This window comes from Pteropus alecto, unplaced genomic scaffold (assembly GCF_000325575.1).
Source record: "Pteropus alecto unplaced genomic scaffold, ASM32557v1 scaffold104, whole genome shotgun sequence".
NCBI lineage: Eukaryota > Metazoa > Chordata > Mammalia > Chiroptera > Pteropodidae > Pteropus > Pteropus alecto.
In genome coordinates this window covers 2,706,971-2,727,712 of record NW_006436664.1, presented here as the reverse complement: position 1 = coordinate 2,727,712, position 20,742 = coordinate 2,706,971, and the positions used below count along the sequence as shown (strand labels likewise).

Sequence of the window (20,742 nt, the reverse complement as noted above, 5' to 3'; positions counted from 1 at the left end):
CTAATTCTATTCCACAATAGGGTCTGGTGGAAATTTCTATTCATCACAAACGAATGACTATGGCAAGGCCAGTATAAAAATGCTACTCACAGCACAAAGTTAATTTCTAAGCTAACCCAAAACTTACTGAACCAAAAGAATAACCCAATACAACAGGTTATATAAGATGAGTAATAAAAAACAAAATAACAAGAAAAATGAGATTCAATGCTATTGTCAACATAAAGAACACAGACCTATATCTACTCACCTGTGGATAAAGGGAGAAAGTCTCTGAAAATCTGAAGGAACTTGGATCATCTTTGTGATATTCTCCAAATTTCTGACACTAAATAAAATAAAACATGTTAGTAATCTACTTCTTGGCATAGAATTAAAACTGTTGCCTATATACATATTCTATTTTAAAAAGCTATTACCCTTTAGCAGGCAAATATTTTATATACGATATTAGAATATTACTTATAGACTTACCATGAGACTGATTACAATCAAAGAAATACATTTGAATTTCAGAAGTAAAAAATACACTGCTCCAATACAGTAACAACTCATCTTTATATGTTTGGATTTTTTTAAACTCAGTGTCTCTGACAGCTCTTAGATAATGACCAAAAGAGCTCAACATATGCCCCTTAATACTCTACCGAAAAAAGACAACAGCCAAGTGACAGAAAGATGCATTATCAACATATCATAGTGGCTACAAAGCAAGTTGCTGGTATAAAATTTGGCATATCAAAAACAATAAATACCAAATAGAGGGGAAGACTGAGGAAAAGAAAATTAGAGACCAACAGTCAGACTGGCAAATAAATAATAAACATAAAGGCAGAAATTAGAAGGAAATAAAGTAAAAAAGACACATACTCTGGCAAGAGAGAAGTCCTCTAGAATAATGTGACCAAAGGCATCTGAACAACTGAGATAATCCACATAAAAGAGTGCTTGAACACAATGACTGACACTAAGTATTCAATAAATGTTAGCTTCCTCTCCTTGTTCTTGAGCAAAGTCTCTGCCCTGAAAATATTTTACAGTACTTATGCAACTGGTTTATCTCCTGACAATGTTTATCATAACGGTTGCATATGATTAAGGGCAAAAATAAAAACAAAAGATAACAAAGGGTTCACTGATACAAGTAATACTAAATTTTTGCTGCCTGGAATGTTGAACTGTATCATGTATGTATTTATCTATGTCTTATAGAGCACACAAAAAGGCATAAATGACTTGATCACGTTTTTGGCTTCCAGGAAAAATCATTCCAGAACCACAGTTATCCAAAAGATAAAAATGCTAATCCTCAGAAAACAGATCTTGGTATCTGGGAGTAAGAGTTTGGCAGTCTTCAGTGCTCCTTAATTATACTTTGCTGATGAAATTTATAGATTAAGATAATAATCCTCACTGTCCAATATGATAGCCACTAGCTATTACACACATTAGAATATTAACAACTCTAATTTGTAGTAGTTAAAATTAAATAAAAATTCGTTTCTTCAGTTGAACTAGCCATATTTCAAGTGCTCGATAGCCATACGTGTATAGTAGTTCCATAATAGGCAGTGCAAATTATAGATATTTCCACCACTGCTGAAAGTTCTCCTGAACAGTGCAGATCTAGAATAGCAAATACACTTGAAGAGATCTAGAATATCAAATACATTGAAAAGATTTTGTGAAAAAGCCAATGTCATACATTATTCAGAACTACTGATCACATTATATTAAATACACACATTTTAAACTGTGCCTAAGATTGTTAAAGCATTGGACAAAATCTGATAATTATAGTTACTGATGGCAACAAAGATTGCTGACTTTTATGGTTGGGTAACTGGAGATGTCCAAAAGGTTAATTTCCAGAGTGATATGTATCTGATACTTATGACCAAAATTTTTGCTTTTGTTATGAATATTTTTTATTTCATTAAATATACTCTATTACTCATTTTTAATGGTTGATTAGCATTCCACTATATTCAGATACATACCATAACTTTCTTAACCAATCCCCTCATTATTAGCATTTACATTTGTCCCATAATATCTTTAGGATAAATTCTTAGAGGTAGAATTTCTGAGTAAAAGATAGTTTTTAAGCTTTTGATATATGTTACCAACTGCCTTGTATATCTTAGGTTATCCGGATGTTTACAAAGGTTGTACAGATTCGTACACCAACCTATAAGCTATGAAAATGTCTGTTACCTGAATATTAACCAACTCTAAGCAGTATGCTATTTTTCTAATTCTTACCAGTTTGACAGATACAAAATTGTTGTCTTGTTGACTTTCATTATAAGACTGGCAACTTTTTCACATGTTTATCAGTTACTTGCATTCCTCCTTTTGCTAATTCCTTATTCATGACCTTTGCTCAATTTTGCCCAAATCTTATTGATTTGTAAGAACTCTTACATATAAAAATTTTCACATTCTATCATATATATAACAAATAATATAGTCTATACTTCACTATAGATAACATAAAATTTGCATTAACATATACAAACATAAATTTCTAATCTCTAGGTTACTTCTTTAAAAAATTTCTGAACACTTATCAAATGCTCTAGCATTAATTCATCATAAGTAGTAGTCCTTATTTACAACCTACCCAAAACACTAATACAAATGAGAAAAAAGACTGAAACATAAAAGATATCTATCAAAGATCCTCCATTTGAGTTATTAAGAATACAATTGGGCAGATAAAGCAACAATAACACAGTTTTCTTGAGGAAAATAACACTTGCAAGAAGGCTAGTCCTGTCTTTAATTCAGAAAATAATTATTTGTGCATCAAGGCAGTCATATAGAGGGCTCTAAAAGTCAAAGCTTAAGCTCTTTAAGAAAATGGTAATAATAAAAACAGAATAACAAAAGTTCTTGGTCCCACTGGTGTAGCAAGAAAATTATGCAAGGGAAGCCCCAAGAGTCTGAAACAAGAGAAATTTCCCGGGACAAGTCTAATCAGATGAAGTATTTATCCACTGGGCTGGCAGCACAGCTAAAGGAAGAATATAATTAGTGCTTAGTGGGTAAATCAAAGATCAAAGATGAAAAAGAATCAAATACTAATTTTAAGTTGTAAGAGAATGTCATTCAATAGCAAAGGTCAAGAGTCAAAAGGGTAAGGAACAGACTCATGAAGGTGGACACAAAAGTGACCCAAACAAGAGACAGATGGAGGCAGCAAATCATGTGTTGATGCTAGTAGCTTAAGTGATGCTGACCAAGCGGAGCAAGGGCTTATTTTAAAGATGTCAGAAGCAAATGTGGTATCAGCACCAATTTGGCCATAAAATTGCCCATTATCTAAAAAGGTTTTTAAATAGATGTTTATTTTTAATTAAAATTACTTTGAATCCTCTAGGAAAAAACAAACAAACAAACAAACAAACAATTATATATACTATGCCAAATTAAGGCAAAGAGGTTGGTTAGTATAATTTCATATATTTTTTCACTAGATTAAACTTAGAAAAGCATAGTTCCTAAAGGCATTAACCCTTTCTCTATTTGTATTGCTATCAGGTTGCTAAAATTCAACAGTATGGAATCAGTACAAAAAATGAGACTACACTGTATTAGCTACTTAGAATAGTTTGTATAACTAAAGTTCATTTATCATCACCTGAAGCTTCACTTGTACACTAATTTGATTTAATCAATTAAAAAAAAGAAAGATCACATTCTCACCACTTTTACCACTAGGAGTTCTATAAGAGACTATGATTTTTTTTTTAACTGGTTTTTGAACTTTGGATACCATAAGATACCAGCCACAGTGATAGTTTCCAAGTTACCCTGTAGCAATTTCTTTGGTCCCATGTGGCAGTATGCAGTAGAACTGTTCATTAGAATTAACTTCTTTTTCAGTTTTTGACACAAGTGAGGCCACAGATAATTGGTGAAAGCTGTTTTTCACAGGAAGCAGGGCAGTAGTCTGACATTATCATCCTTTCCCCGCCAAAATGCCTCCACCAATTTCCTCTTGGACACGATTGTCATCTCACTTATGAGGACAAGCTATACTGTTGTTACAGAAGATCAGAGTAAAATTTCCATTATGTTATGACTCACCTGTCCTCTAGTCCCAACAGCACTGCTGCTGTTGTAAATGTTATAAACTGAAGAATGTGTAGATTAGAAGTGAATTATACTGTGAGGTTTTTGTAATTTTGTACTTCTTGCAACTGTCTCATTTAGTTATTTACAAGGCCATTCTATTTTACATTTTATTAGTATTTGTGTTTTACAAACATGTCAGTTTTTGAAGTGTGAGATAGAAGAGAAAGGTTCTAGACATAAGCCTACAGAGAATTCTGAAGAAGTATAATCTTCTGTAGTCACTTCACTATACTCATGCAACAAGGGACACAGAAAAGTCCATCTTCACAATGAAAGCTACTTATCAGTGGTTTTTACCTGGGCTGATATCCCAAGTTGTACTATTCAATTTTGTGTCAGGTGCAATAACCTACAAATGCAGTAACAGCTCCAGCAAAACTTAAAAAGCACTCTACTACGATCGCAGTCATTTGACAAATAAAGGTGCTGATTTCTTCAAACAGCTTTTAGAATCTCAAAACAATAAAGTGTTTGTTAGTCACACTTAGTGATCAGGAAGCATGCAATTTCTTAGGACAACTTCCTACCCAGAAAAGGAAAAGTCACACAGTTGGGGGAGAACCCAATAATGCCAATATGTAATAAAATTACACTAAATAAAATGCTGGGACAAGATGCAATCTGAGAAACTGAAAAAATTCTATCCGAAAACAATATAAGTGAATGAATTGATGACATGCCACATGATGCTGAGAGGTTTGCATAATTAGTTGAAAACTAATGGCTTCTCTATTCAGGTTGATGAGTCAACAGATTTCACCAAATTGCTAAATGGTAGTTAAACTCAAGAAAACTTTTCTAATGCCCTAAACCAGCAAAGGTCAAAATATATTTAATGTTGTATCTTCCTATCTTGGTCTATGTTTGAGAAACTGTTAGCATTTGTACTAGTGGTGTACAATCAATAGTTTACTCCATGAAAGGTTTTATGTCTCTTGTTTAAAAAAAAAAAAAAAAAAGACATGCTGATGTCAAACAACACTGCTTTCTTCAGAGGGATGCTAGTGTGAAAACACACTTGGAAATGAAAGGGAAAAAAGCTCTGAATGATGCTATAAAACTGGCTAACTTTACTAAACAAAGACTAGTTCACTCAAGAATGCTTTAAAAACTACATGAATATCTGGACAAACAGCACAAAAGGCTCCTGCTACAAACAGAAAACCAATGACTTAGCAGAAAGAATTCTCAACAGGGTGTTTGAGCTGAAAGCTCAGCTAAAGAATTGAAGAACTACTTTCAAGCAAATAATAAGCCATAGTTTTTTGAATAAAAATGGAACATTAGAAAAAGAACTTAATTAAGCATTCTAGGTCGTAATATAATAGCTTCCTGACATGTTAAAAACCCACCGTTATCAATAACTTCACTAACATACACTTTGATAATCTAGATGTAGATAATCAAGACTTGTCTATATTTTTCTATAATTATGTATAATTTTTATATCCCAATTTTTCTCTTAAAAATTTCCATGAAAATGAAAATAGAAAACTAAAACCATAGCAATGAAGAAAATATGTAAGAAAACAGTTATAGTAATAACAGCCAAAAAAAAAACAAAAAGAAAAAGAATAAGTTACGTAATTGTCACTCTTTTATTTTACAGAAAAAAAGGCATTTTAGTTTACTGGAAGAGGTAAAGAAATTCTATTCATTATTATGGCTTTCTCAGCAACTTGAACAGGAGTCCCTCATACAGTCAGTTACACTGTTAAGTACTTTGAAAGAGATTATCAGCAACAAATATTTACTACAAATAAAGGCAAACAAATTTAGAAAAGAACGATGTTCACTTCTTACCAGTCGAATGAGCTGTCTGTCTAGCCATCTAAGCACATCTGGCCCTTCCTCTGTTTCTGCTCTATATACTGCCAGCCTGGCCATAAGAATGGCAGCTGCCTCCTGGTCAAAAGACGCAGCAATATTTTGGATTTGAGTTTGAGCATCTGCCCAGCTAAAGAAATGAAAAAGCAAAGAAATGCCACTAAATTATTATATTCACAATATCATAGTTGGCTATCACACATATTTAAATTTAAAAGGTACAGTAAATTACTCTAGTATTTCGAAATTCCAATATTACTTAGAAAAATTAGTTTTTTTTTAAAAAAAATCACTAATAGCAAGTTTCAGTACAGCAGTCATTGTTTTTTAGAAAAACATACCCAAACCTAATGAAATCTTCTAATGTAACTATAAAGGTAGATCTCTAAACATTCCTTAAAATATTAAGATTTTTACAAATAAAAATCATAGCATAGGTTTGTGCATGTGCATGTGTACATAGATACACAAGTACCAATTCGGACTTTAAAAATTCATTTATTTAATTTTGTAAAAGCATAAATATGGAAATATAAAATAAAGGTTATCGCCCAGTCTAAGTAATTCTCATTTACTGAAATGGAAAAAGAATATCAGAATTCTTTTTCTCATTGGTTGTTTTTTTAATGGGCTATTAAGAGCTAGTTTTTTTATATCAATTTTTTAAATTAAATTTACTGAGGTAACATTAGTTAATAAAATTATATACGTTTCAAGTATACAATTCGACAATACGTCATCCGTATGTTGCATTGTATGTTCACCACCCAAAATCAGATCTCCTTCCCTCACCATATATTTGACACGCTTTACCCTTTTCTACCTCTCTACTCTCCCCTTTCCCTCTGGTAACCACTAAACTGTTTCCTGTGTCTCTGAGTTTTTGTCTTGTTCATTTATTGCTTTCAGCTTTACATCCTACATATGAGTGAAATCATATGGTTCTCAACTTCCCTCTTATTTCACTTAGCATGATATTTTCAAGATCCATTCATTTGTCTTCATTAGTGATAAATATTAAATTTACAATTACTATGTATTCTTTTTCTCCATGTTAATACCTAAAACCAATTAAAAGTGAAAACTTTAGTCTAAGGGATCAATTTGATATTATATATAAAATAGCAGTAATTTATTAAATTAACATGTTCTATAAATCCAATCCAATTAAACTGATCATTGGTAGACCCAGCAATAGTTTTTGTTTGTCTGTTTAATACTTCACAGAAGTTTTGTAATAGTTAAGCTTATCCTAGTTCTAAAGTATCCCAATTTAAGGAAATTTGGCAACATTTATACATAACCTCTTGAAAAGCTGGAACACTTTTTACATGACTCAAAGATGTAAGAAGTGATCTCAAGGGAATTCAGGCAATAACATGTTCAAAATTCTTCTCTCTTTTTCCTCTATTTTTCATTTTTTTCAAATAGACAAGTAACTTTTTAATATTTTCCAAATAACTGACAATTGTGAATTATCTCAAGTCGGTGCCTAATTATTCCCTCTTAGAAACTATCTCAACAAATGTAGTAGATGACTATGTTACACAAAATACTACCCTATAATTTTAATTGTTAGACTTTACCTTTTGTGGTCTCAACCAGGGCTACTCAAGTGTGGTATGCAAACCCAATGCCAGTTTGTCATAAGGTAAGAACAGAAAACTGAGAGTAAATGTTTAGAAACTTTTGAGCAATTTACCTAAATTTTAAGTCTGATGGACCTAATAAAAATAGGGATTTGTATTTTGAATAGTTTTTTAAATTTTAATTTTCCTAGTAATTCATTTTATTGTACTGAATAAAAGTACTAGTCTCCAAAGGATGAGGGGGAAAAAAAACTGGCCTTTCACCAGAGAGTTGAAGACTGATCTATCCCACACCATCATTAGCAGACCAAGTATGTTCAAGTCTTTCGCATTCCACACCCTTTCCCAAAAGTACCCAGTCTACAAAGCAGATGCTAAAAGTTTCATAAATGAATTAAATGACAAATAACACTTAAAAAAATATACAATGGTAAAAGTAGCTAGAACTTTAGCATCAATTAAAAAGTAATGTTATTAATTATTGTGCTATTTTATATATGTATATATAATGGGTCATATATATATTATAATTGCCTTTTACAAGATAATGTTTGATAGTTTTTCTCCATCTCTCAGGGGAATAAGGTAAATAAAAGAATATTTTTAAGAATGTGTCTTAGGAATAGTTTTTAAATGGCTTTACATTTCCTAACAATGAATATTTAACAAATAAGATGGGCTAAAAAGAAATAAAATGCTCTTAGTCCTAAACGTTCATTTTCTAGTCATGGATATCACTCAAAATAGGAACCCAGTTTGGGAGCACAACCCAGAATAGTTTTGATACGTAAATTAAATTTCTAACAAGACTTACTTCCTCGCAATGGTGGTCACTCGGATGCGTCTCTGCCCACTCGAATGCTGATACTGAGTCACAAACTGGATTGCACCACGTCCTCCCTGAGGAATTGGAGCATTATGCTGTGTAAAAGTAAAAGAGTAAAAATTAAGAAAAATCTATTATCTTGTCGTCATACATCACTGATGCATATCCTAGCATTAACAAAATTCATTCTAATATCAATAAGCATAATGTCTTTTACAGTGCATACAAAACAGTTGTGATTTGCCTTATCAAAGATAAATAGATTTGGGAAAGGGGGAAAAATGATGAAGGATAAGTGAGTCTAGCTAGGAAATCGATTTCAAGTAATATATAATTCAGAGGGACATGAAAGCACAAAATGAAAAGAGAAGTGTAAAGAATTTGAGATAAAGGTATAAATGAGGTAATTTTGCCTAATAGTAATTGGATGGAGAAACTGAGCTAAGTCCTACTCCCCTATCTATATAAGATGAAAACAGAACTTTTAGGAAGATAATCACATGAACAGATGACCAATAGTAAACTATTAATGACAGACCAATATATAGTAATGATCCTCAGAAAGAAATAGCAAGTGGTCAATAGGAAACTTTCCTTATACTCTTTGGCAATAGATACTCTTTCTTTCTTTGTTTTGGTTAGTAAGAGCCATTACCTTTTTCACAAATTTTAACTATTAAACAAAAAATTTCTGCACTTGTCTTAGGATGGTTAACTATTTATGGTTTGTGGTTCGTTTTATGCCTAATAACTATTGGTATATAAGTCAGTAATTTACATATTTAATCATTCTTTAATAGTGCTTCCTTCTGTAGCAGAAAAAAACTTTTCTGAATATTGGAAGCTTTACCTTCCAATCTTCCCTATGGATTTTGATATATAAACTTTCTTATAGGACTCATATATCATTACATATATGTGTAATGTGACAATTAGGAAGAGCTAGATATTGAATTACAAAAATTCATAGCTAGAACAAAATTTAAGATTTTATTTATGCTTCAATATTATACTTAAAAAAAAATAAAACTGAGACTAAAAGTTGCACTGCTGACGGCTGGACAGTTGCAGGTTTCCCTGACATCTCTATTACAGTATGTCCTCTCACTAAGGAGTACTAAGGAGTATAGGTTTGAGAAATAGAAAATGACAAATAAAAACTCCAAAAGAGAGTAAGCTTTGGGTCATATTTACTATTGGTAGAAAAACTATGAAATATTCATGGCCTAAATTCAGTACTTGTTCAAAACTGTTTCGATATTCAAATATAAAAAGTCATACCTGATTAACAACCTCAAAATATATGGCTAAGGTTGTAGTGGGACTAAGTCCACATATCTTCCATTGACAAGTGCCACCTGTTCCTATCTCCTATAAAAATAAAACATATGTTTGAAAGCTAGACGATACAATTTATTACTATAATACATACTACAGTGAAAAAGGGGGGGACCTCCAGTAAGAAAAAAATCTATTTCAGGTTTCTAATTCATTGAATGTCAAAAGCATAAGATTTTTTAAGATCATATAAAATATACCATAAAATAAAATTAAGCAATTTTTACACAAAATTATAAAATAATTCAAATTCTTGCTAAGTAAATTATAAAAGTATTGATACGAGTTCTTCATATCGTAGACTTTAAAAGTATTTATCATTTAATGAAGTAATTACAACATTATCCTTCTATACAACTGTTTGATCTGTGTAAAGAGATAATTGGTTCAACACATAATATACGCACATGTGAAAACAGGTTTTTATGATCAGCAATGCATAATTTAAGCAGTCTGACTCCCAAGAAAACTGCTTAAAATTAATTTTTAATTCTGTCATTTTAAAGATGATTAACCTGTTGAATTGTACACCTGAAACTTACTAGAGTTCATTAACCAATGTCACCATAATAAAAAATGTTTTTTAATTTTTAAAATTAAAAAATTAGAAATTAAATAAATAAAAAATACAGATTAATCACTTGTATTATTTGTCCCATCATCCTCTCTACAGCTACAGTACATAATTCTACCATTTTTAAGTGTAATAAACATTCACTAGATGGAAAAATAAAAAAAGGAACTAAAACTTGCTAATTTTGTTACTTTGCTGTAAATTCTAACAAAAAAAAATTTCAGAATTCATTTTGACTTTCAGAAGTCTCCAGATTGCCAAATCATAACTTTTTTTTTTTAGGCACACTGGGGCAAGGAATAACTCAGGAGTAAAAAAAAAAGAAAAAAAATAGAAGACTGGTGACAGTACAAAAGTTTTAATTAGGGGAGAATAGAAAAAGGGGTATTCAGAAAGAGCAACCACAAAAAGAAATATAACAATGGAGGGTAAACCACATTCTACTGAAAAACAGTTTACATGATAATTTTGAAAAGAATGCTACATGCTGCTACCCAAGGTCTCAGTTCGTTCTGCCCTGAGAATTAAACTATACTTTCTTTTTAGAATAAATGTGACTTACATTTTCAGACACACAGGGTCCTTTAGAATTGAGAGACACACAGGGTCCAATAGCTCCTGAAATCTTTATTTCCCTTGAGGTCTGCAAAATAAGAACATAGTACACTTTGGTGTGCTCAAGATAAGCTCATTCAACTATAAGTATATAAGAAAAAAGATACTGTTCTACATTTAAAATTCAAAAGTCAATGAAAATATGCTAATGTTAAAAATAATCAGTGGGCACATCTATGTTAACTTCCAAATTTTAACTATTAAACAAAAAGCTAGCCCTGATCTAGCCCTAACTTTAATCCTCTATTTCCAGCTGCCCAGAGGTTATCTCTATTTGGGAATTCACACTCAATTAAATCATACCATACCCCAAATTCCTATGTCCTAATACAAAATCTTAGACACCATCTTCTATTTCTTCTCTCTTAGAAAATCTGTTTTTCAATCTCCACTAACATCAAAATTTAAGCTATCATTACCTTTTATCTAAAAAAATTAGAAAGCCTAACTCAGTTTTCTTACTTAAGATTCTTTTTCCTCACAAATCCTGAATGCCACTGTCAGAAAAATTCTATACAAAACGTTGTTCTTCATTAACCTACGATGGCTGCTTCTGCCTATACACGTATCTCCAAACTACAAGCAACACGCAGACTTTAAACTATTTCCCTTACCTTCCAATGCAAACCATCCACTCTCACTGGTCCATTTTCCCCAACACACCATGCTGATTCTCACCTCTGAGCTTCTCCTAACACCGGGCTTCTGGCTAAAATGCACTCTCTTCAACCAGCTTAAATTCTGCCATCTTTCAAAAACCAGTGTAAGTCACTGTAAAACCATTTATCTTCTAGGATAAATTCTGTCTTGCATACATTCATTTTTTTCTTCCCTAAACCTTCATAGCACTTTTATAATGTTATCTAATGTTATTTCATTCTATCACATGTGTTAACCTTGTCTTTCTATTAAGACTAAGTTTCTTTGTAAGACCAGTGCCTTGGATATCCCTTGACATCTCTACAGTTTTTTAGCGTAATGCTGGACATATATAGCAAGCATTCAATAACAAGATTAACAAGATTAACAAGCATTCAATAAAATAACAAGATTAATCAATATACTTGTAACTAATACTAAGCTTTTGGGTTTTTAAAATTCAAATTTGAAATGAATGATAGGACTGAATAATATCAACAACCTACTAACCATAAAATAATTACTGATATTTCTGAAATTTTCTGATATTTATATAAATATCAGAAACATCCAAATAGAAGAGAACATGTTTCTCTTAAGTTAGATACCAATTCCTGCAATTAAAAAAAAAACTAGCACTAACATAACCAAATTTAGCATTTAAAAAAATCAAATACATTTAAACGTTAAACCCTAAATGAACAAATAGTTAAAGCAAAATTTACCTATGTATCTTTTCTAACAATTATTCAGAAATGTTCAAGTAAATTTAATTGCACATTTAATAATGACACGTTTTTCTAATGAACAAAATCTTTAACTCTGGGTTTCAATATAAAATAACCACTATTTTTAAAGGATATATTGAAATTGATTACTGGTATTTTAAAATTATGATCGAACCTACAAACTGTTCTTGATAACATACACATGTCAAGTTTTGGTTCTTACCTTTATTTCTAATGTACCACCAAAGCCCATTTTAAACTGTCCATGCATATCTTTGGTAAAAACTCTTTGAAAAGTTTGCTTGAATAAGGAAGTGTTAAAAGAGTCACCCATTACCATGTATCCTCTGCATGGAAAGAACAAAAAACAATGTATGTGATACAAGCAGTGAGTCTATGTGTTAAAACTAAAAGAGTAAATTACCTCTCAGTACTACTAACAGATTTTAAAGATATTTCCCAAAATGTGCTACATTACCACTAATTTTTAAAACTCATATATCCCCACCACACAAATAATCTCAATCCTGAGAATACCTGAGTGCTCCTAAAACCTGGCATTTGTCCTCAGTAATTTTAAAAATCTTTTTTAGACAGGTAATACCTCCACACATTAAAAAATTCAAGAGGCAAAAGGGTACACAGTAAGAAATGTGTCTCTACTACCCCAGGCACCCAGTTCTTCATACTGGTGAAGATAACTGACAGTTTACAGAATGCATTCTCATTCTTAAAAACAAATACATATATTTATATGTCTACATATGTATATATTGTCTGTGTGTTATATCAAACTTAGTTTTACACCCAATGAATGAGAATAGAAGACTATTAAGGGAACATTTTCACTTTTTGTACTAATATACTATTTAATGTTTTGTCAATAAGCACATAATTTTTTAAAAAAAGTTTTAAAAAATATAAACTGTCAAAAACTATTCTATTATTTCTTCTCTAACAGATCAGCAAAAATCACAGTTTAACAACATATCCTGTTCGTAAGGCTGTGGAAAAATAGGTACTCTCATTTACTGCTGATGAGAATGCAAAATGGTACAATCCCAAGGCAGGGGAACTTGCCAATATCTAACAAAATCACATTTTTTTCTCTTTAATCTAACCAATCCACTATTGGGAATCTATCCCACAGATATTCTGGCAAAACAATAACAAAAAGCAAAATATATGTACAAGGCTATTCAATGAAACATTATAATAATAAAAGATTGGAATCATCTATTAAGAGACTAGCTGAATAAAATACAGTACACTCACACAATGGAGTCATACATTGCTATAGACTGATTTCCAGGATATAATAAAAAATGGAAAGTGAGTAAAAGTATGTGAAATTTTCTGATATTTATATAAAAAGGGGGATATAACCATAACACACATGCATATAAATATTTGTATACATTTTCTCATATTTTAAAACATTCAAGTAGTTTTTAAACAATACAGTACAATCGAAAATTAAAATAGGCGAAAGTAAAACTGATGTCCTATAATTAATGGTTATTTTATTTTAGATAATGTTAAAGTCATGATTTATATGATCTCTAATGCTATTATAGATTGTAACCTTTTTAAATTTTGTATTCTATTTATTCGTTACTGGTAAACAAAAACATAGTTGAATTTTGTACATTGACCTTGACCAAGAAGTCTTGACAACTGAATATATTAATTCTAACAGTTTGTACTTTGTATTTAGATCTTTTTGGATTTTCTTTTATGAACATGTCATCTGTGATGATCTGTGTTATCACTAAACCTGATAATGCATCCTAGGCTAACAACAACTTACAACACCCCACTTATCTGCCTCCTTTTATAGCAAACCTCTATGAAAGTGCTCTCTATATCTACATTATTCAGCGTGGCCCTTAGTCCAGCAATATCAGCATCACTAAGTATGTTGTTTGAAAAGGAGAATTTCAAGTCCCATCCTATGCATACTAAATCCAGAATTTGTGTTTCAACAATATACCCAGCTGATCTGTACATGTGAACGTTTGAGCAACTCTGGTCTGTATCAACTGCTTCCAATTCCCTCCACTTGTCCTCTTTCTAATTCACTCTAAGTCGACTTTCACTGCTCTTATGAAGGTCACCAATGACCTGCAGTGTCATACTACACAATCTTACTTACAATATCAACTATTTTTATTGCTTTAAAAAACCAATAATGCTCTGACAATTCCCAAATTTATACCTTCAAGCCAGACCTATCTCCTGCATGCAAGGTTGTAAAATACCCACATGCGAGGTTGTAAAATAGCCACATGCGAGGTTGTAATATACCCAACAGCCTACTCAATATCTCCTCATGGATGTCTACTGGCATTTTAAATCAAACACGTTCAAAGCTGAACCTTTTCCAAAATACTCTTTCTCCCACAGTCTTACCCATTTCAATAAAGGGCAACTCAATTCTTCTAGTAGACTCCTTTGGTTTTCTCAAACCCCAGATCCAATCTATCAGCAAATCCTCTACCTTCTTAATGTATCCAAAATCCAACCACTTCTCACTATCTATGATCCTACCACTTGGTATTCCTGTATCCCTATATGGTAAAGCCTCACTTAATGTCACTGATAGGTTCTTAGAAACTGTGACTTTAAGCAAATGACTGTAACAAAACCAATTTTACCATAGACTAATTGATATAGACAATAGTTAAGCTCTTGGGGAATATTTCTGGTCACAAAAACATCACCAAACTTCTAACTAAAGACCCATAACACTTCTAATGTTAAACACTAAAATAAAGGTAAGCTATACATACATTTAAGAAAGATTAGTAAAAACAAGTAAGAATTATATTCCGGCCTCCTTATTCCAGTTCAGGGTCATGGGTAGCTGGAGTCTATCTCAGCAGCTCAGGGTACAAGGCAGAAGGGAAACAACCATGGACAGGACACCCTTCCACTGCTGGGCCACACACACACACACACGCATGCACGCACACACGCACGTACGCACATACGCACGTACACACTCAGACTGGGACATTTTAGCCACACTAATTCACCTAACTGCACATCCTTGGGATGTGGGAGGAAACTGCAGTCCCTGGAGAAAACCCATGCTGACATGGGGAGACATGGGGAGACATGGGGAGAACGTGCAAACTCTACAGACAGTGGCCCTGACCAGGAGTCTTTCTTTTTCCTCATCTATATTATAACACAAAACATTGAAAGAAACAATGTATTGGAGGACCTGCTGTACTCTACTGAAGACAACTAAAGTCAGATGATCCTTTTTTTTCCCCTCTTCAGAGATTCCCTCCCCGACTTCCACCCCTGACCTATGGATGTTGCCGTCTCCCCTTTAGAACTGGATCTCTGAAGCCAGGGCATCTCCTCCCATGCGCTCACAGCTCATCCCGGGCCTGGTGCACCGGGGATATGGTATGTGGCTCCACCTGGGGTGCAAACCCAGGACTTTTTGCGTGTAAAGCAGACGTGCTAACCACTACGCTATGGAGGCACTCCCCAGATGATCCTTTTAAAACATTAAGTCAGATCATATCACTCTGCTGAAAACTTTCCAATGACTTCCCATCTTACTCAAAGTAAAATCTGAAAACCTAAAAATAGTCAAAAGACACTCTCAGTCTATCCTCATTACTTACCCCACTCCAGCTACTTTGGCCTCCTTGCTACTTCTCTAACATCCCAGGTTACGTTCTCAACTTTGTACTTGTTATTCCCTCTGCTTGGAATACTCTTCCTTCATATGTACATGGCTCTCTCTCGCATTTCCTTAAGTTTTTGCTAAAATATCACCTTCAATGAGGCCTTCCCCCCTCACCTTATTTAGAACTGCAAACCCCTCTTCTAATTTCCTGACTTATTTTTCTGCCTAACAATTATCAACATCTGACATACTATCTACTTTACTTATCTCATTTTCTCTCACTGGAACTGTACATCTAACATGTGGCTATTTAAATTTAAATTAAACAAAATTCAAAGCTCAATTCCTCAGTCACTCTCACCACATTTCAATGGCACAATGTAGAGAATATGTCCAATAAAAAATTACACTAAATAGTCCTGCACTAGAAGATAAGTTCCATGAGGGCAAATTTTTATGTTTGGTTCACTATTTTATCTCTAGTACTTTGAACAGTTTGATACTCAGTGGGAGTCCATTAATATTTATTAGATAAATGAATTGAATACAATGAGTTGACATACTAGCAAATCAAATCCAGCAATAGATAAAAAAGATTATTCAAACCTGACAATGAGTTGACATACTAGCAAATCAAATCCAGCAATAGATAAAAAAGATTATTCAAAAGTTAGAGTCATCCCAGGAATGCAAGGTTGGTTTAACAAACAAAAAAATCACTATAACAAACCATATTACAAGAATAAAGGACAAAAATCATGTGATCATCTCAAAAGATACAGGAATAGCATGTAACAAATATATTTTCATGAAAAAACTCAACAAACTAGGAACAGATAGGAAATTCTTTAACCTGATAAAGGCATTTACAAAAACCCAGAGCTAACATCATACCAAATAGTGAAAGATGAAATGGTTTCCCCCTAAGATCTTTCTAGAATAATGTAAATGTCTAAAATTAAATTATGGCGATGGCTGCTCAACCTGTCAATATACTAAAAAAATTTTTAATTGTGCACTTAAGTGGGTAAATTTTATAGTATGTGAATTATACCTCAAAAAAGCTCCAAAATAATTCAATGACTGCAGGATATCAAGATAAGCTTTTCAAACAGAACTGTAACTATATTTTGGAAAAAAATTTTATAACTATATTTTGGAAAAAAATTAAAGTGAACTTTACTGAAAAGAGTATCAAAAAGTATTACCCAAGAGTGGGAAGATGATGATGACTGTTTTTTTTTTCTAAACTGTCATTGTATTTGTAATGACAGTTTATATTTCTAAACTGTCATTATTAGTTTACAAGTGCAAAAACTGAAAACTTAAATACATACCCAGTAAGGTTGGGACAGCATTTCATCTCCAAGAGACCTGTCTGATCTAATGCGCATGCATAGATATCAATAACATGACCAGTCGTTGCAGCTCGATTAGCCAATGCTTCAAAATGCTACAAAAGATTTTTTTAATCAAATAAAATCAAAGTACAAACTTAATCATCCTATCCATTTTTCCCATTAACAGATAAAAATAATCTAAGAAATACTAAAAGAATAATCCATAATTTAAATGTGATGTTATCATTTAATTTGCTATAATGTCTCATAAAGTGATACAATAATTTCTGTAAGTCTAATATTTTTTAGAAAGCCATTCTTTCTAAATATAGCAGTCCTCCTTATCCATAGGATACTGTAAACTAAATTATGCTAAGCTTGAAGAAAGGCATGCTGAACATCTTGCTCTTCGTACATAAATTTGGTAGAACAACACAGAACTCTTTTTCCTGGCTAAATCCACACCCAAGTAACAAAAACATCAAAAATAGACAATAACAAAAGCAATAAGCTCAAAAGGGAAATTAAGTGGCAGGGAAAAAGCGTCTATTAATAGAAAAATTATGTTATTAATTATACTTTAAAAATATAATAAATAATAACTACCAAAGAGAAATATGAGAAAATATATAGCACGACTAAATTAAAATTATGAACTGTGAAGAATTTTTTAAAAGGATAGGGAACATTAACAAGCAAAACCAATACAAAGAAGTCAAAAATCAACATTAGTAAAAAATGTACTGGCACAAACACAAAGTTACATGAAACAACTCAAAAAATGATAGAGTATTCAAGCTATGAAAAATATACATATCTAAACTATAGCCTCCTGAAAATGAAAAATTAGAAAATGCAAGAAATTTTTCCTGAAGGGAAAGACATTCTTTAACATGAATATTAAAGAAGGTACATAAAGTTCTTCTCAGGAATACTCTTTAAAGAGATACCTACTGTTGTCTACTATTCAGTTTTTAAACATTTTATTATCAAGAAATATTAAAACAAATTATCAAGAAAGAAAAAGAGGCTATTTCTCTAATTCTGAATAGCAGTTATAAAGTATGACTTCACAATATCAGATTTCATACCATAAAATATTTATACTCTTCCATCAAATGAACTTTTCTAATAAGGCAAAAAGACTTAAGAACCAAAATTACCTTAGTTCCCTTTTTAACATATTTGGCATTGTCTTTTTCAATGTCATGCCATGATCTTATAGGTGTCTTCAATTCATCTCCGACCACCATTCCAGGCCCCTGAGTGGCTGGACCGCCAATGAACATCATGATACGAGCACCAGTGTTGGGAAAAGTACACTATCAGAAAAAAGTAACTTGTCAAAAGAGTTTAAAGGAAAAAATATGTACGTTTCTGATGATAAATTTTGATATACACTTTCTAGAAAGCAGGAAATCATACATTTTCCAAGAAATAAAATAATCAAGTGTTTAAAATGAAATTTAAAACAAGATATTTGTTTGAAAAACTTCCTTTTAAAAATCTCTTCTAAATAATAGTGCCTTCCAAATTTTAAAGTAAAACCTGGCAGAAACCACCTTAACCAAGTGATCAAAGCTAACTAACATTAGCAATAATAAAACAAATCAACATCCAGGGCTTCCTGATGTGTTACACAAGCAGAACACAAATCAACTCTGTAACATTCCTAGAAAAGTGCATAACCTAAATCTACTCAGGAGAAAAGACCAGATAAACCTAAATTTTGAGTCATTCTACCAAATTACTAGCCTATACTATTAAAAAATATCATGAAATACAAGAAAAGTATTCTACTTTAAAGGACACTAAAGACACTAGACAACTGAATGTAATGCATAATCTAGGATTTTCTTTTGCTATAAAGGGTATTATTGGGATAACTGGTGAAATTTGAACACAGTTTACAGATCAGAAAATTGTATTACATCAATGTTAATTTCCAGATTGTTAACTGAACTGCAGTTAACAAGGTTTCCTATAATTAAAAAATACACACTGAAATATTTAGAAGGGACATTGTGCTTGTAACTGACTTTTAAATGGTTTTTTTAAATTTATATATGTAAAAGAAAATATTTGATATCTTGCTTCTCAGCAAATTGTCATTTGAGGCTCAAATAAACTCATAAAAATTCGCAAAAAAAATTAAATAAAATTTATATGTGTTTGATAGATAGACATATAGAGACCTATGTAAGTTTGGAGAGAGAAGGATAAAGCAAATATAATAAATGTAATACATGTTTGAGGAATCTGGGTAAAAGTTCAATTAATCTTTGACCCTCTCTTCATAACTTTTCCTTATACTTGGATTTATGTCAAAGTAGAAAGTTAAAAGAATAAAAGATATAACAGATATAAAAGAATAAGATATAAATAACACACTGTATAAAACAGGAAACCATGAGTCCATGTTGATATTAATAAATAAATTGAAAGTTTGATGAGTATGAAATATTTGCATGGTTTCAAAGATCCTCACATCTAATGTTTATTAATCACAAAGAGAAGGGAAATGAGAATAATTTTACAGCGTAGAAATCTAATAGATAAAACCTTAATGAGTGATCAAAGTGATTATCATCAGTAACAGAGCAAATGAAAATCATATCCCACCTGATAGGATACAACAAGAACACAGCATTACTTCTGTGATATATGCAAAGACCAGAATTTAATTGTGAGGATACGTCAAGACAAACCTAAATTGAGAGACATTCTATAAAATAACTAGCCTGAAACTTCCATAGTGTCAAGGTCATGAAAGTCAAGAAAAGGCTAAGGAACTATTCCAGACTGAAGGAGACTAAATAGACATAACCACTAAATGTATGCCTCTGAAGTAAATCCTTTTAGTAAAAGAAATATTGAAATAATCAGCAAAACTTGAATGAGGTCCAAGAATTACACGGCAGTAATGTGTCAGGGTTAACATTTAGATTTTAATAGTTGTATTGTGGTTATATAGAAGAATGTCCTGGTTTATAAGAAATACAACCAAAATATTCAAGGGATAGAGAATACCATGTTAGCAGCAACTTAATCTCAAATAATCAGTTCCGGCGGGGGCGGGGAAGGAGGGGCGGGGCGGGGAGCTCTTTGCAACTCTTCTGTAAATTTGATAGCATTTCAATTTTTTAAAAAAACTAATTATAAAGCTAAAATATGTATGCGTAAAATTTTCAAATTCTATTTAAAAGTAAAATTTCCCTTATACTACCAGTTAACATTTGTGTGAGCATCCTTCCAGAAGCCTCTCTATAGACAAAAGGACGCACTGAAGATCAAACTTTAAATAAATAAATTCATGTACTCACTCTCCTATAACCTGATTTTTTTCATGCAACATTACCTTGTACATATCATTCCATACACACACATACACATCTACATTCCAAAACAAAGCTGTCCCTACCTCAAGTAGCCCTACGGCTATGGAAAGTGCCACCCCAGAGGAAAGGTCTCTTT

At 32.1% G+C, this 20,742-nt stretch overlaps 1 protein-coding gene across 1 annotated transcript in view; it reads right to left on the bottom strand.

Moving 5' to 3' along the window:
* Positions 1-20,742, bottom strand: part of SEC23A (Sec23 homolog A, coat complex II component) — a 46,925-nt gene that overhangs the window by 16,239 nt on the left and 9,944 nt on the right. Inside the window, exons 6-14 of the mRNA XM_006913458.3 lie at positions 20,690-20,742; positions 18,432-18,590; positions 17,266-17,381; positions 12,503-12,626; positions 10,860-10,940; positions 9,667-9,756; positions 8,374-8,480; positions 5,947-6,100; positions 251-328 (exon numbers count right to left, since the gene is read on the bottom strand). The exon at positions 20,690-20,742 is cut by the window's right edge and continues 101 nt beyond it. Coding sequence (XP_006913520.1) covers positions 251-328; positions 5,947-6,100; positions 8,374-8,480; positions 9,667-9,756; positions 10,860-10,940; positions 12,503-12,626; positions 17,266-17,381; positions 18,432-18,590; positions 20,690-20,742 — 962 coding nt within the window. The remainder of the gene's footprint in view (positions 1-250; positions 329-5,946; positions 6,101-8,373; positions 8,481-9,666; positions 9,757-10,859; positions 10,941-12,502; positions 12,627-17,265; positions 17,382-18,431; positions 18,591-20,689) is intronic.